Source organism: Rhineura floridana, chromosome 14, assembly GCF_030035675.1.
Source record: "Rhineura floridana isolate rRhiFlo1 chromosome 14, rRhiFlo1.hap2, whole genome shotgun sequence".
NCBI classification, from domain to species: domain Eukaryota; kingdom Metazoa; phylum Chordata; class Lepidosauria; order Squamata; family Rhineuridae; genus Rhineura; species Rhineura floridana.
In genome coordinates, this window is record NC_084493.1 from 24,805,221 (window position 1) to 24,822,586 (window position 17,366).

The window sequence follows — 17,366 nt, forward strand, 5'->3', positions numbered from 1 at the left end:
CACTGCATGTGCACACACCTGCTTCCGCCTCCCCTTCCTTCCTTCCTTCCTTCCTTCCTTCCTTCCTTCCTTCCTTCCTTCCTTCCTTCCTTCCTTCCTTCCTTCCTTCCTTCCTTCCTTCCTTCCTTCCTTCCTTCCTTCCAGCTGGCACAGGCTGTGCCTGCCACACAGAGAGCTGAGCAGCACAGCACTCCAGCAAGTGCATCAAGAGAAGGGCCAGTTGGGCTGATTTAAGCTGCAGTGCCTCTCCCTTCCGCTTTTGTCAGTGGCAGTGAGGGAAGATCGATCAAGCTGATTGGCTCTGGCTGTAGAGATAGCGGGACTCCAGGAGAGGTTCGCTGGAGAATGTCCCAGAGTGTCTCCCCACAAATGCACACTGATGAGAAATTCACTGTATGGTTAACTTATAGTATTATTTTATTTATTTATTTATTTATTTGATTTATATCCCGCCCTTCCTCCCAGCAGGGGCCCAAGGCATCAATGTATATACATAGTACAATGTATATATGTCTACTCAGAAGAAAACCTCTTCATATTTAATGGGGCTTACTCCCAAAGTAAATCAAACTGTAGTAATCAGACCAGACTAAGATTCTGTTGAAGCTATGAAGCTGTACTACTTTTGAGGGGGGAGGGGAACATGGGGCTTTACAGTACTTAATCATTCTGGTTGAAGGAAGTAAAAAAATGATGTCTATAATACAAGTATTTAGGCTGAAATCCTAACCAAGTCTACTCAGAAGTAAGTCCTATCGAATTCAGTGGAGCAACAGTCATATAAGGCAGGTGAGGCTGAGAGTTAGTGGCTGACCCAAGGCAGTAAGTGAACAAGAAATGATGGGTAAAGTAACTTTTAAAAATGTGAAATTTGCACATGCTCAGTGCATTTTTGTTGCTGTTTATCAAGGCTTTGAGTATGTTTTTATACAGTTGTATGTACAGTAGGGCCCCGCTTTACAGCGTTCCATTTTCCGGCATTCCGCTGATGTGGCGGCTTTCAATTAGGGGAAATTCCCCATTTTAAAGCCGATTTTGTGCTTTTGCGTCATTTTCGCGCAATGCGACCCATTATAGTCAATGGGTTCCGCTTTACGGCGATTTCCGCTTTACAGCGGGGGCCTAGTCCCTAACCCGCTGTATATGCGGGGCCCTACTGTATTCATTTTAAATATATTTTTAAATATTTTAAAATATGTGGAGTTGCCCAAATTCCATTGTTTTTACTCCTAACTTGAGTTCTTTGAATGGTTTAGAGTTGACATTGGGGGAGGGCAGAGCTCTTGTGCCTTTAACAGCTGTGTGGCAGGCAGAAATTAAACAGAAATTAAATTAAGCCTTTTCTAGTATGGAAATTCAATTATGGGGAAAGCTTCACCAGTTGACAATCTGTCTGTTAGACATATGATGATGATGATGATGATTGTCATATGGAGCTTCCTGAGCAGAGTGCTGAAGAGGAGGCATCGCTGTATACAGGTGGAACACTTAAAACCAGAGTCCAAATGCCCTGGCATCAACCAGGCTCTGTTCAACACTCTGGGTAGTTTACTTTTATATCTTTCCTTTCATTTCCTTCAGAATTTGTTAAATGTTGTTTTGTTGGTCAGTGAAGCAGGCTGTGAGACTCACAGACAGGGTTTTTAGCAGAGAGAGTGAAACCTGAAGCAGAAGGGTTAAGCTGTGAGAACAGAGCGCCAGGTTTGCCAAGGTCAGTAGCTGGCTGGGAAGCCTGATAAGGTGGAAAGCTCAGAGAGTGGGGGAAGAGCTGTCTGTGAAGAGAACTGTGTCTAATGTCTTTGCCTAGTAAAGACTCTTACAAGAAACTTGCCTGGTCTGTCTTATTCCTGTTCTAAACGCTCTTGGATTCCATCCTTGTATGATCTACACACGCACACACGCAACAGGGGTTATGGGCCCAGCTTATCATACATGGTAGCGGGTTCGAGAGCTGTTGACGTGGCGTTGTTGCAGAGAGAAACAAAGTGCAAGTGAGAGGCAAGTAAGAGTGGGCAACATGGCTGTAAACCTGTTATCCGGGATGCCGATGGAGAGACTGAATGCTGTAAACTACTCCAGCTGGAAATGGAGAATGAGAGCAGTTCTGATTAAAGAAGATTTGAATGATGTCGTAGAAAACCCCCCTCCGGCAGCTCCTTCAGCAGCGTGGTTGAAGAAAGACGAGAAAGCGAAGGCTTTTATTACTCTGGGGCTGTCTGATTCTCAACTGTTGCTGGTGAGTAATGAGCCGACAGCTAATCAGATGTGGGAGAAGCTAAGAGCCGCTCATGTGCAACAAACTGTGGGGAGCAGGCTGTGCTTAGCACGGAAACTTTATCAGATGCGTTTTACAGATGAAGTGACTATGACAGAGCATCTGGCTGAATTTCGTAGATTAAATGCTGAGCTGCAAGATAGAGGAGTGCAGCATAGTGACATTCAGATGGTCTATATCCTGTTATCTTCATTTAATCAAAAATGGGACGTGCTGGTCTCAAGCCTGGAAACTTTACCTGACGGACATCTGAATTTGGACTTTGTAGAACAGAAACTTCAACAAGAGTGGAATAGAAGACAAGAAAATAAGAAAACAGAGTTAAAAGAGACTGTGGCTGTACAACAACAACATCTAAGAAGCAGGCAAGAGAATAAAATATGTTACTTTTGTGGGTCCCGTGGACATATATGGAGACATTGTTTAAAGAAGAGGAATAGCAGGGGCTTTGGAAGTCAGAGAACAAGCGTGAACTTTATTACTAAGGAGGACAATAAACTAATTAACTCTAAGTGGCTTCTTGACAGTGGAGCGTCTAATTGCCTAATCACAGACTCTAGTTTATTTTACACTTCAAAGCCGACGCAGGAGAAGCTTTATCTGGCTGATGGATCGACTCAGGACGCGATTGCAACAGGCACTCTCAAGATGGGTAATTTGGGAATATTGACAGATGTATTACTGGTGTCTGGTTTAAAATATAACATTCTATCAGTAAGAAAATTGGCTCAAATAGGTTGTAAAGTTACATTTGAAGGGGATAGATTTTTTGTAAGAAAAGATGGTGAAATATGCATGCAAGGGAAATTACAGAACCAAATGTTTATGGTTGAGAGCAAGCTTGATAAACCCATGTGTGCTTGGATAGGAGTAAATAAAAATAAACATGATAATTGTTTCCATGAATGGCACAGAAAACTGGCACACGCACATTTCGAAAAGATACAAAACACCCCAAAGCATAGTCAAGATTTGAAGTTAACACATTGTGAGCATGTGGATGAGTGTGAAGTATGCTATAAAACAAAAATGACTGTGACTCCAGTAAATAAGAGCTGTGAAAGCACAACCACTGAACCTTATCAGCTCATACATGTGGATTTGGCTGGACCTTTCCAGTGCTCAAAAGGTGGAGCAAGGTTTTATTTAGTGATTGTGGATGATTTCTCCAGATTTACACATGTATTCTTATTGAAAAAGAAAAGTGAAGCAGAAGAAAAATTAAAGACATTTATACAGAGGACAGAGACACAATATGGGGTTGTTATCAAGAATATCAGATCAGATAGAGGAGGAGAATTTACCAGTAATTCATTTAAAACATATTTGGAAAAGAAGGGAATAATACAAAGTCTCACTGCTCCCTTCAGCCCATCCTCCAACAGAACTGCAGAGAGGAGGAACCGGTCATTGCAGGATTCAATGAGAGCCATGCTAGTAGATGCAGATATGAATAACACTTATTGGGGTGAATGTATTCTGTACACTGTTTATATTCAGAACCGCCTTATGCACAGAACAATAGGCATGTCTCCCTATGAGAAACTGACTGGAAGAAAACCCAGGGTGAAACACATAGAACGTTTTGGGGCAAAATGCTGGGTACATGTTGCAAAACAGTCAAGAGCTCAAGCAGGACGCATTTTGGGATTTCAGAATTCATACTATAGAGTTTGGTTGCCTGAGAAACAACAAGTAGTGTTAAGCAGAAGCATAAAGGTGATAGATAAACCTTGGAGAGACAGTCAAACAGTTATACTTGATAGTGCAAGCAAGCAGGAAGCAGCAGATGTTCCTTTTGGGCAGCAAATTCCATTAAGAACTGCATTGACTGATCTAATACACGGTGGCAAACGTACTGTAAAAAGGCTGAGAAGTGAAGACATGGCAATGCAAGATACAGAAATGCCAAGTACAAGTGCAGGAACAGGTGCAGGTCCAAGTAAAATAGAGAGTGAGGAAGAAATGGAAATAGATAATGTTAGAAGATCAGAAAGAAAAACGAAAGGTCAACCACCTCAGAGATTCACATTTAATGTTACACAACAGAATAATGAAACAGATACATATCCGGTAGAATGGGAAAAAGAAGGACCAATAGATAAAGAAACAATGGATCTCATGTGGAAGTTTTGTGTTGAGGAATGAAATATAAATGTATTATCAAATGAAAGTGAACAAAATGACTCTGTGAAACTTGTGTGAATAAAGAAATAAAGAAACAAGAACTGAACTGAAAATGTAAATAGAAACTGTAAGGAAACAAACCATGTACTGATATGTATTGTAATGAAAAGTTAATATTGTAGAAATGTAATAATGAACAATGAAGTTTTGTAATCTGTGAGTCTCAGGTGGGGGCTGTTGGTCAGTGAAGCAGGCTGTAAGACTCACAAACAGGGTTTTTAGCAGAGAGAGTGAAACCTGAAGCAGAAGGGTTAAGCTGTGAGAACAGAGCGCCAGGTTTGCCAAGGTCAGTAGCTGGCTGGGAAGCCTGATAAGGTGGAAAGCTCAGAGAGTGGGGGAAGAGCTGTCTGTGAAGAGAACTGTGTCTAATGTCTTTGCCTAGTAAAGACTCTTACAAGAAACTTGCCTGGCCTGTCTTATTCCTGTTCTAAACGCTCTTGGATTCCATCCTTGTATGATCTACACACGCACACACGCAACATGTTTATATTGCTATAACCTGCCCTGGGACCTCTGGTGAAAGGCAAGTAATAAATGTCATCATAATATTTGTTTTCAGATTGAATAAAAAGTGACATTATTTAATGTTTCATTATGTATTATTTCAATTAACAGAGACTAAAATTACAACAGTTAGCACGTGGAGGTCGCCAGAAGTTTTGAGATTACAAAGGTGGTCCCGTACTCATAAAGGCTGGGAACCATTGGTGTGTAGGACAAGGAGCTTGAGGTGGATCCAAGAAGAGAAGTTTGCAGAAGTCTTGCTGTGAGCTGACCAGGATGTGGACTGGAGATTTTGTCAAGGAAACAGAGAGAAAGAGCTGTTGTTGTTATGATTATGATTGCAATGTATTTAGCAGTTTCCTGTGGCAATTTATTATGGACTCATTGCTGCTCATTCTCAGAAGTTTTTCACAGCCTCTGCATGTTGTTGCCATCATAAAAATGCCAGCCCAAACTTTATCTTCCTTTAATCCAGATTTCCCCTTATCACATAAAAATCCGATTAGTAAAAAAAAACCTCATCAACTGCAGCACAGATGTAAGAAGGCAGCATACAACAAGTTCCAACTGATATTCATCACAATCAGCATTGTTTCCATTCCGCTGCAGTTCAGTTTCTGCCAAATACTACTACATTATCTCTCTAGCTCTCCACTATTTAATATAGGTTATGTAAGTTACATATGAAAGTTAAAGAGGAAAGCACAAACACAGGACTACAGCTGAACATCAAGAAGACTAAAGTAATGACAACAGAAGAGTTATGCAACTTTAAAGCTGACAATGAGGACACTGAACTTGTCAAGGATTAATACCTCGGCACAGTCATTAACCAAAATGGAGACAATAGTCAAGAAATCAGAAGAAGACTAGGACTGGGGAGGGCAGCTATGTGAGAACTAGAAAAGGTCCTCAAATGCAAATGCACTCAACACTAAAGTCAGGATAATTCAGCCCATGGTATTCCCAATCTCTATGTATGGATGTGAAAGTTGGACAGTGAAAAAAGTGGATAAGAGAAAAATCAATTCCTTTGAAATGTGGTGTTGGAGGAGAGCTTTGCACATACCATGGACTGCGAAAAAGACATATAATTGGGTGTTAGAACAAATTAAACCAGAACTATCACTAGAAACGAAAATGATGAAACTGAGGTTATCATACTTTGGACACATCATGAGAAGACCTGATTCGCTAGAAAAGACAATAATGCTGGGAAAAACAGAAGGGAGCAGAGAAAGAGGAAGACCAAAGAAGAGATGAGTTGATTCCATAAAGGAAGCCACAGACCTGAACTTACAAGGTCTGAACAGGGTGGTTTATAACAGATGCTATTGGAGGTCACTGATTCATAGGGTCGCCACAAGTCATAATCAACTTGAAGGCACATAACAACAAGTTACATAACTATTTTCATAACTTATGTAACTTACCTTCATTTCAATGTAAGGAAAAATCAAAACAATGTGAAAAAAAGTTCAATTACTTTTAAAAGTTTGCAAACTTAAAACACACACGCACACACAACCATGTGAAGACACACCAGTTGGATTTGCTTGACTGATTTCCCTTGCTGACCACAGACAAACATCTGAAGTGTAGCCATTTCCTCTTCCATATCTATTTCTCATCGGAATTCTTCAGCATCCCTAATCTGCAGTCGCTGCTGACATGGAAGCTCCTTAGCATATAATTATTTCCTTATTTCTCTTTGGTGTCACTTGTTGGAAGATAGATAGATAGATAGAATTTATTGCAGTCATAGACCAAAAGCATATCATATTCCAGCATACAAATATTAATTTTGATAAAAACAATTTAAAAACATTTTAAACCATCTTAAAAAGTTAAAATTTTGTTGTAATTATTGTATTCACATAGACAAAGTTTTCCTACGTTGAATGGCTATTGCACAAAATTTAGCAGTTTTCTCCGTTACAGCAGTAAATTGATCGGCCAATAGGAATTCCACATAAAATATATCACTTCTACCAGGTAGTGAATCTAAAATAGGAGTAATTAGCTGGTATCTAAAATCAGAATAAAAGGGACAATGTAATAAAACATGTGTAACTGTTTCCACCTCGTCATTACCACATGGGCATTTTCTATCATTGTATGGCACTTTTTTAAATCTGCCCTCTAATATCGCCGATGGAAGGGCATCAAATCTTGCCAGAGTGAATGCTCTGAGCGCCATTTGGGTAAAGTAAGATTCGAAAGGTATGACATAGGGGCCAAGGGTTTAATGTTATACCTATGCTTCCTAACTAACATCAGTTGTTGTTGGTAATCAATATCTCTAACTCTCTGTAGGATATTTACCTTGGCCTTTGTATAGCCCATGTCTAAAATTGTTGGAATAGAGAAGCCTATGGATGATATTTTATCTAATAAAATCTTTTTCCATGTGGACTGGAAATTATCTCTTAGGGTGTGGGGAGCCAGTCCTACCTGGTTGAATATTAATTTTAACCAAAAGGTAATTCTGTGGCACCAAATACGTGATTCAATAGATGGTAAACCTGATTCTAATCTTAGGATAAAATTTGGGACACAAGGTGTAACTGCTAAAATAGATCTAAGAAAGGAGTTTTGCACTGCCTCGAGAGATGTAAAATTCAAACATGTATTAGCTTGTGTACCATATATCAACTGCGGTATTACTTTTGCCACATACACTTTAATAACCGCAGGAATGATCTGGCCTCCTTTGTTATAAAAAAAGGCTAATAGGGCTTTCAGAGTTCTTTTCGCATTTAGGATTGCCATTTTCGTGTGTAATTGCCAGGAGTTAGATGATTGAAAAGTTATCCCCAAATATTTAAAAGCTACTACTTGCTCTAATAAATGTCCATTCAAGCACCAAAGATGATTCGTCCTTCTTTTATTTTTCCTAAATATCATAACTTTTGTTTTTTCATTGTTTATTATAAGGTGCTCCTTTGAGCAAAATACCGCCAAAGCAGATAATAAACGCTTTAGGCCTATAGGAGTTCTCGAGATTAATACTAGATCATCTGCATATAAGAGTATATACCTTGGGATTTCCAATAGCCTTGGAGGGTGGGAAAGAACTGATGCTAAGCTGTTGACCACTTCATTTATATAGATGTTAAATAAAAGCGGGGCCAATATACAACCTTGTTTTACTCCTTTATGCGTGGGTATAGGGTTTGTTAAGTGACCTTTGTTATTACATCTGACCCGCAAATACGTATTCTCATATAACCCACGTATTAATAGCAGCAAACGGACATCAATATTAGTGTTGCCTAATTTTTCCCAGAGTTTAACTCTGGATATTGAGTCAAAGGCTGTCTTTAAATCTATAAAAGCAGTGTATAGGGAACTCCTAGATTTTCCGGTATATTTCTCTACCAGATGTTGTAAGACCAAAGCATGGTCAATGGTTGAACGACTCACCCGAAAGTCTGCTTGTTCCTGGGCCAAAATATATTCGATTTCAATCCATATGTTTAATTTGCTTTGTAAGTGGGCAGCATATAATTTGCTAATTATATTTAATAGGCTTATAGGTCTAAAATTGGCTGGATCGAACATTGAGTCTTTTTTATATATTGGTACAATTATGGCCAAACCCCAGTCACTAGGTACTTGCATAGTATGATCAATATGAGAAAATAAAATCACAAGTACTGGAGCCCACCATACTGCGTTGGTTTTGAAAATTTCCGCTGGAATGTTATCTGGTCCTGGGGCTTTATTTGGTTTCAAATTAGTTATCAGTTCTAGAATTTCATTTACCGTTACGGGTTCCCATTCGGTTATAAACAACTGATTTTCAATAGGCCGAGGATGGCATTCTAAATAATTCTTAAATAAATTTGCAAAATGATTTTCCCATACATGAGGAGAGATATAGCAATCTAGTTGTTATGTGTTTTTGGGCAATTATTCGTTATTAATTTCCAAAACAATGTAGAGTTTTTTTGTTTGGATGCATAAGTAAGGCGCTGCCATATTTCTTTCAACCCTAGTTTCTTTTTCCTATTCTCTAGATGTTTATACTGTCTCCTGGCTTCACAATAAACCTGCATTGAATCTAGTGACCTATTTTGCTTATATATTTTAAAAGTAGCTATTAGATTTTTTTTTCTCCACACAGTCATGATCAAACCATGGTTTAGAATTCTGTATCTGGTTTTTCAATTTATTTTTTGTATTTAGCGTCAGGGTCACTTGAAGCTTCTTTATTAGCTGTTGGAATTGTGAGTAAGGGTCATTTGCTTGGTTATTTAGGAGTATAAGTTCCTTTAGAGCAAGGCAATCAGGGGCTTTTAATCTATCTGTGACCTCCTTTTCAAGGTTGGGTATCCACTTAAGTCTTTCTGGAACAATTTGATATATTACTCCTACAAGAAACCACATCAGTTCTTTCCCACCCTCCAAGGCTATTGGAAATCCCAAGGTATATACTCTTATATGCAGATGATCTAGTATTAATCTCGAGAACTCCTATAGGCCTAAAGAGTTTCGCAATCGGAAATAGAGAATGTTTGAGGTTCAGTGCATATTTGACCTTCTTCACAAGTCAGCACTATATTTAGAGGTGAATGGTCACTTTCTGGTCGATCTATGATCATATAGCTACTAATTGAATGATAGAGTTCTTGGGAAACAATACCTAAATCTATTATGGACGCTCCCCTAGTTGATAGATATGTATATTCCCCTTCTAAATCTCCTGGTGTACGACCATTCAGAAGAATTAGATTTAATTTAAATATCATCTGCATTAAGCGGAGGCCTATATAATTAATCCCTCTGTCTTTTGCTTGTCTTGTAGGCACAAAAGTTGGGCCATCCAGAGAAGGAACTATCATTTGATATTTAGTAAAAAGGGCTTCATCCGATGGACCCACTCTAGCATTAAAATCTCCGGCTATTATTAATAATGCATCAGGGTATCGTGAGGTTAAGGTAACTATATAACCCTCTAACTTGACAATTTTATTAGTGCCTGATTTTTTGTCTCTACTTGGGGACAAATACACATTGAGTAACATCACAGGGTGCCTCAGAAGTTTTAAAATTATAGCAATAGCCAGTTCTGGTAACGGGTCACATCTAATAATGGGAATATTAATTACAGTTGATATAAACGTACATAAACCACCTTTTGGGCGGCCTCCCCTAAGACTGGGGGTGGCTTCTAATTGATACGCCGAATATCCATCAAAACCCATCTCCCCCAGTGCCCAAGTTTCTTGTAGGAGTAATATATCAAATTGTTCCAGAAATTTCGTACAAGATGTATCAGTAGATTTGCTAACCCAACCAGCAATGTTCCACGATAAGATCTTTAGGGTGGTATATTTTGGCTTATCATTTTGTCATTTGCTACTTTGATGTGGGAGGGTTAGTTCCATGCTTACGTTCTCTGTTGCTCTCACAGTATTATTTTGATTCAATATATTTGGCTTACTTAATTGTGGTTCTGATTCTCTAATCTCGGAATTTGAGGGATATCTTTCTCACTTTTAGTGTCCAGTTTCCAGAGCTTGGAAGATTACTTTTAAAAAGTAATAAATTACAGTTACAATTACTTGGCCCAAAAAAGTAGCAATTACCGTTACAATTACAATTGCTCTGAAAGTAACTGATTACTTTACTTTTTCTCAGAAGTAATCACTACAATTACATTTCAGTTACTTTTAAAAAAAACTCCTACAAGGTGCTGGCCTTGGCTGCTGCACATCTAAGAAGCCTAAAACAATATTAAAAATAAACACACACACACAGGGGGTAGTAGAATAAAAAAAATTATCCATAAGATTAACATAATGGCATAACAGAATCTCACATCCCCCCAAGCAATGAAGATACCCCAACTCTTGAAATCAAATTTTACACTTGAAATGCTTTTATAATATGTTTCTGTTATGTCTCAAAAGAACAAGATGCTCAAAGAGCATGTCAGACAAGGAATGTCTTTTTACAGTCATTACGTTGCCACCAGTACTGAACAGGCGTTCTACTGCGGCGCTTGAAGGCATGCCTGTGTTGTGCTGCAAAAAACACCGCAGCACACGTGGAAAGCCATGGAGTGATGACACTTCCCTGCTGGGAGACCTCAGGTACCTCACCAGTTCCTCCTCAGCAGTGTCCACTGCTGACTTCTTGCCCTGGGGCAGAAAGTTAAAGAAGTCATCTTCTAAGTCATCTCCTTCCTGGTCTTTATCTGAAGACTGATCACTGTCCTCATTAAGTACACCCATCTTTATTTCGGCTTTCAACAAGGCTTCCATTGTGTATCTAAGAAAGAGAGAGGATATGTTAACATATATATGTTAGGAAACCATCATCTGCTCTTCATTTCCTGATGCTTGTCATGTCCCCTGGTTCAGGGTCCAGCCTGAGCCTGTGGATGATGACATGGAAGGTAGGAAGGTGACCAAGTCACCACACTCATGGGGCAGCACAGCAGACCCTTAAGGATTACCTGCAGCAACCCAAGGTTGTGATGAGGAGCCCCAGGAAGAAAAGGCCCAGCCCCTGCCTACCACCTTAAGCCCTCTGATGCCTCCCTTGAGACAACATTTCCCTTGGAGTAATCCACCCAAAGGGCTTCCCTAATGTTCTTACTTGTTGGTATGGGTGGTGGCCTGACACGATTCCAGCCAATCTAGTTTGAAGCGAAGGTGTAGGCAGGCTGCCAGAAGAAGCCTCTTGTCCTCCCAGATAGCTGCAAACCGCTTTCTTAGGGCTTCGCGCACACCTCTCAGCAGCTGAAAACAGTATGTGTACCTCTCAGGTTTGTTTTCCAGTCCTTCTAACTTGCGGTCCAGATTGCAGAGCGTTGGTAGCAAATACCCCATGAACATGCTGTTCTCCCGTTGCAGGATATCTAGGGACTGGGCTAGTGGCTCCATAATCTCTGTGTATTCCTGTACCACTTCAATCTCAGCAGCTGTGATCCTGGACAAGGAGCAGCGGTCCATTATGGCATGCATTTTTAGTGGCACAGTTGACAGGAGCTCATGTAGTTGCTTCAACGCATCAAAGGTGGAATTCCACCTGGTCTTATTCGGTACCTTCAGATACACACCACATTGCGCATGGATATACTCAGCAATCTGGGCTGACTGGTTCTGCTTGGACCACAACTTGCTGCACTTTCCCATCAAGGAACGAAACTGTTTCTTGAAAGGACCAAGAAGACTACTTTTGGAGGAGTCAGAAAGCATGGCCTCTATGTCTTGTGTTGCCACCAGGTTGAGGGTGTGGCTAGCACATCTCTGGTGTGGTGGTAAAACAAAATCCTCTCCTGAGTCTGCAGCTTCTTCCTCTGCCTCAGGTCCTGTGTCCAGGATCTCACAGATAGGCACAAACTCCACCTCAGCCTCCTCCTCCTCTTGGTTATCACCATCATCGTCACTGGTGCCTGCAGCTTCCACTGGCTCTTTGGCCATGAAAACTCTGAACGCTTTCACAAAGTTGGAGCCATTGTCTGTAGTAGTGCACATAACTTTGTTGTGGATCCTGTACTGCACATGTACATCATGCAGTGCTTTTGAAAGGACATCGTATGTATGGCGCCCCTTCAGACGCTTACAAGCCAAGGCCCCGACCTCACGTTTCAGGGTAGTTGGGTTGATCCAGTGGGCTGTTACCCCAAAGTAACTCTTCTTGCCATTGGTCCAACAATCTGCAGTGGTTGCTATATATGCCACAGCACCCATTCGGTTTGCAAGAGTTTCTCTCATGTGGCATGATCTCTTCTCAATTCTGTCTCTCAGAGTCTTGGCACATATGATGGTGAGATCTTTGGGGAGTCCAATGGGAACCAGATTAATGAATGATGGTTTGTCCACAGTCTGAAGTGGTAATGTCTCCTCTACAATGAAATCAATGATTCTCCTGTCGAGATTGCTCTGGGTGACAGGCTCCCTGCCAGATCCCCACCTCTCAAGGGTTGTCTGATGCTGCTTCAGCATTTTGGGAGGAGGGGTGTCATGCATTGGTTCAGGAAGGCCACGTCTCCTTGCCTTTATTGCTTCTTCAGTTGCTCTCAGCTTCTCAGGGTGTGCCCTCTGAGGAAGAAGAACAAAGCATGAATCCAAGAAAAAATGGAAGAGGAACTTCACAATTTAAACATAAATAGACAATGGACACTCTTTGAGGACCAGCATGACAAAGGCTTACCTCAAAATGTTTCTTCACATTGGATGAGGAGGAAACAGCTGATCTCAGATTTTTGATCCTTGGAAGGCAGTAATTGCATCGTACAACAACCTTTTTCCCACTCTGGCTCACAAATGTACAAGCTTTCTCAAAGCCAAACCATGCTACTTGCTGTTCTGCAGATGTGTCTGTGGGCAACTGGCACTGCTTCATGCCCTCCTCCTCCTCGTGCACAGGGCCTCCTTTCTGAACCTCACTTTCTAGTTTTGCCTCCTCAGGATCAACAAGCTGTGACTCAAGTGGCCGCACTAACTGACTGCTGCTCTCAGCAGCAAAACCTGCAACAGGCGTCTCTGTAATAAACAAGAGATAATGCTCCTATATGGGTGAACTTCAGCTGTGATGTGCCCCCATCTCTTCCCCATGCTGCAAGATCCCCCAGTCAAAGTGGAAGTAAGCAGGTCGATAGCACAATTAAAAGAGATCCTATTTGCATCATTTTTGCTCACTGAATAACCCTGCCTGGGCCAGTCTAACCTACTATCTCACAGGGTTGTTGTGAGAACAAAATGAGACTAGGGTTCAAATCCCCACATAGCCATGAAGCTCACTGGGTGACCTTGGGCCAGTCACTGCCTCTCAGCCTCATGAAAACCCTATTCATAGGGTCACCATAAGTTGGAATCAACTTGAAGGCGGTACATATATTTTTTATTTTGAATATGATGATTATGATAATAAATATGCAGCATTTCAAATTAATTCTGTATGAGAAGCATTCCATGCCAAGCTTGGAAAACCAAGGATGAGGTATAAAATGTAGACAAAAATACTTTTGACAAAATGCCGTTTATCTTTTATCTTTTATATATATGAGCCTGGGTAGGGAACATTTAATCTAGCCTACTTGCTTTCAGCAAGAAGGGTTAAGTGCCTTCAGGCTAGGGCAGTCACCAGAAGGCCACAGCAGAGACAAAGGAGCCTAGTGTTGTGGAGATGTTAGATGGGAGCTTTGGGGAGTAAAGATGGAGGCTCCTGAAGGCTGCAATTCTAAACACACTTACTAAGGGATTAAGCCCCATAGAACTCAACAGGACTGACTTCTAAGTAGATATAGTTTGGACTGTGCTGTTGGTAAACCTTGACTAGGGTTCTTCTGCAAAGACATCCATATCCAAGCAGGGTTGGCAACACCCTGCCTGGAATACCCTGCCCTTATCTTTTAATGTGGCTGCTCCAAATGTTTTTACAGATTTGACCCTTTACTTCAGAAAGAGGTCTGAAAAATGAGTAAGAGTAAGAAGTATCTTTTAAAATTGTTCTTTTCAATTCACTCTTGAATGAACATCATACCTAGGGCAGATCCACACCATTTCTTTAAAGCACATTCAACACCCATTTGAAGTACATGAATCCCACCACAGAATCATGGGAACTGCAGTTTGTTAAGAGTGGTGAGAACTATAACTGTGAGGGGAAAATGACACTTCCCAGAATTCTTTAGGGGAAGTCATGCACTTTAAATGCGAGTTGGATGTGCTTTACACATATTGTGTGAATCCGCTTAATAAATTTTGCCTGCATGTAAATTGTTTTAATTAATTTTTCAAAATGAAAATAAGCTATAAAGTGTAGTGGGTGACCATGGGCTACTCACCATTTCTCAGCCTATCTGCCCCTCAGGATGAAAACAATGGAGAACCATGACTACCCCAAGGCATACTTAAAATGTAAAGGAAGTATTGTACAACCATAGTATGCAATTGGATACTTATAGGGACACAGCATGACAAAACTGGGTGGAAGTAAAACCAAATGCACAGTTATAAGATGGGGGATGCTTGGCTCAGCAGTACGACATGCAAGAAGGACCTTGGAATTGTTGTTGATCACAAGCTGAATATGAGCCAACAGTGTGATGTGGTTGCAAAAAAGGCAAATGCTATATCAGGCTGCATTAACAGAAGCATAGTTTCCAAATCATGTGAAGTATTAGTTCCCCTCTATTCAGCACTGGTTAGGCCTCATCTTGAGCGCTGTGTCCAGTTCTGGTCTCTGCACTTCAAGAAGGATGCAGACAAACTGGAACAGGTTCAAAAGAGGGCAACAAGGATGATCAGGGGACTGGAAACAACGCCCTATGAGGAGAGACTGAAGGAACTGGGCATATTTAACCTGGAGAAGAGAAGACTGAGGGGAGATATGATAGCACTCTTCAAGTACTTGAAAGGTTGCCACACAAAGGAGGGCCGGGATCTCTTCTCAATGATCCCAGAGTGCAGGACACAGAATAATGGGCTCAAGTTGCAAGAAGCCAGATTTCGACTGGACATCAGGAAAAGCTTCCTAACTGTTAGAGCCATACAACAATGGAACTAATTACTAGAGAGGTAGTGGGATCTCTGACACTGGAGGCTGGACAGCCATCTGTCGGGAATGCTTTGATTTGGATTCCTGCATTGAGCAGGGGGTTGGACTTGATGGCCTTATAGGCCCCTTCCAACTCTACTATTCTATGATTCTATGAAAATATTTATATGACTATCAAATATGTTCATTTATATAACCTGTAAAGATATTTATAGTGCAATCCTATGTTTGTTTACTCAGAAGCAAGTCCCAATGTATTCAATGGGGCTTACTCAACCAGGGAAAACTGCAGCCTCAAGTGATAAGGAACTTGTTCTTTTAACAAGTCCTTTAAGTTGAGAGCTTATCCCAGTCTGCGTCTGTGTTGAAATTGCTTTTTAATATGTTTTTAAACTTTTTCTTAAAAAAAATGTTTTTAAAGCTTTTAAAAATGTTTTCAAAGATGTTTTGTTTTAATATATTTTAAAGTCTGTTTTTATGATTTTTAAAGTGTTTTTAGTGCTTTTGTTTGCTGCCCTGGGCTCCTACTGGGAGGAAGGGTGGGATATAAATAAAATAATAAAAATAAATAAATAAACTTCATTTTTTAAAAAAATGAGTATTAGTTTCCTACATAATAAAAACTGTGATAAACCCTGCCTAATTTCTTTAAAAATAGGGTTGGAGGGAGAGAGATTTACAACACAAACACAAGTCTGCACTTTACTCACAATCATGAAAGGGCGGGGTTGCAGCCAGAGCTTTGAAAAGTTACTTTAAACTACAACTCCCATCAGCCCCAGCCAGCATGGCCACTGGATTGGGCTGATGGGAGTTGTAGCTAGAGCATGAATCTGTTTAAAAAAAAGTTGTGCAGGGGGGGTTTACGTTTTGGTGTATATCTCGGGAATTAGACCACCTAGAAACTTAATTTTTTTTTAAATTGAAGCAGAGAGTCCAGAGAGTAAGGGGTGGTAGCCAGAGAGCCAGAGCCCCCCCCCAAAACCAGAGACTCCAGCCGAAAACACACACACTGGGGCACACACACACACACACACACACAAATCATCGTCACTCACCTCCACAGCTCTTCGCCATTCTGCTGCAGCCTTCTCCTCCGTTGTTGTCCGTGCCCTGGCTTTTTCCTCCGGCGTCCATTTTTTCCTCTCAGAGTCAGATGCTAGCAGGCTCCCCCTGCCTATTCAACCTCTTCCCTCGAGCCTCCTAACACAGATCACGAGGGAAGAGACAGTCTGCGCAGAGGTCCAATCAGTGTGAGGCACATGTCTTGTGTTAACCAATCACAGCCAGGAGCTGACTTCCCCTTGTTCCTGCCCCCAAGTAACGTCCAACCTAATGTGGAAACGTTAAAGTTGAAGCTGAAAAGTAGGGAAATTACTATTCGTTCCGTTACTTGCCAAATGTAATGGAATTACCCGCTCGTTAATTAAAATTGTAACGAATTAAAAGTAACTCGTTAAAAATAATGAGTTACTTCCAAGCTCTGCCAGTTTCATCCCTGTAGACTCAGGTATCTCATAATTTATACTTTTCTTGTGTCTAAAGGTAACTACATTCTGGGTTTTACCATTATATTCCATTTCTTTTAAAGCTGTCATTAATATTTCAAGCTTCGTCCAAATTTCTGTCTTTGCCTCGAGGGATAAAGTGGCAAAGGTATCTAGTAAAGTTAGCTCTTCAGGTAGGAACTGATTTACGTCTCTGTTTGACTCCTCTTTTATATCCGGCATGGTCAGCTTCACATCCCGCTCTTGTTCATTCGGAAAAAGTGGAGATTTGTTAATAGCAGAAGTTGCCAGTAATCTTTGCGGAGGGGCTAAATCCTCAAACACTCTTACAATGTGTATATTGTGCATTGATAGCAATTCTTCCTTACCGTAAA

The 17,366-nt window shown here is 40.7% G+C and overlaps 1 protein-coding gene across 4 annotated transcripts in view; it reads right to left on the bottom strand.

Moving 5' to 3' along the window:
• LOC133369890 (cytochrome P450 1A5-like) overlaps positions 1 to 17,366 on the bottom strand; it is a 34,141-nt gene that overhangs the window by 13,288 nt on the left and 3,487 nt on the right. The window contains exons 2-7 of one of the 4 annotated variants that reach the window (XR_009759013.1): positions 16,543 to 16,816; positions 13,136 to 13,467; positions 11,576 to 13,023; positions 11,077 to 11,245; positions 6,510 to 6,686; positions 88 to 5,249 (exon numbers count right to left, since the gene is read on the bottom strand). The exons of 1 other annotated variant lie outside the window; for it this stretch is intronic. Coding sequence is in view for 1 of the 3 variants with exons in the window: in XM_061595633.1 (XP_061451617.1) it covers positions 6,684 to 6,686; positions 11,077 to 11,245; positions 11,576 to 13,023; positions 13,136 to 13,467; positions 16,543 to 16,621 (2,031 nt within the window). In the remaining 2 variants the exon portion in view is untranslated. Of the gene's footprint in view, positions 1 to 87; positions 6,687 to 11,076; positions 11,246 to 11,575; positions 13,024 to 13,135; positions 13,468 to 16,542; positions 16,817 to 17,366 lie in introns of those variants that run through there. 2 more of the 4 variants (XR_009759012.1, XM_061595633.1) reach the window with 2 other exon arrangements.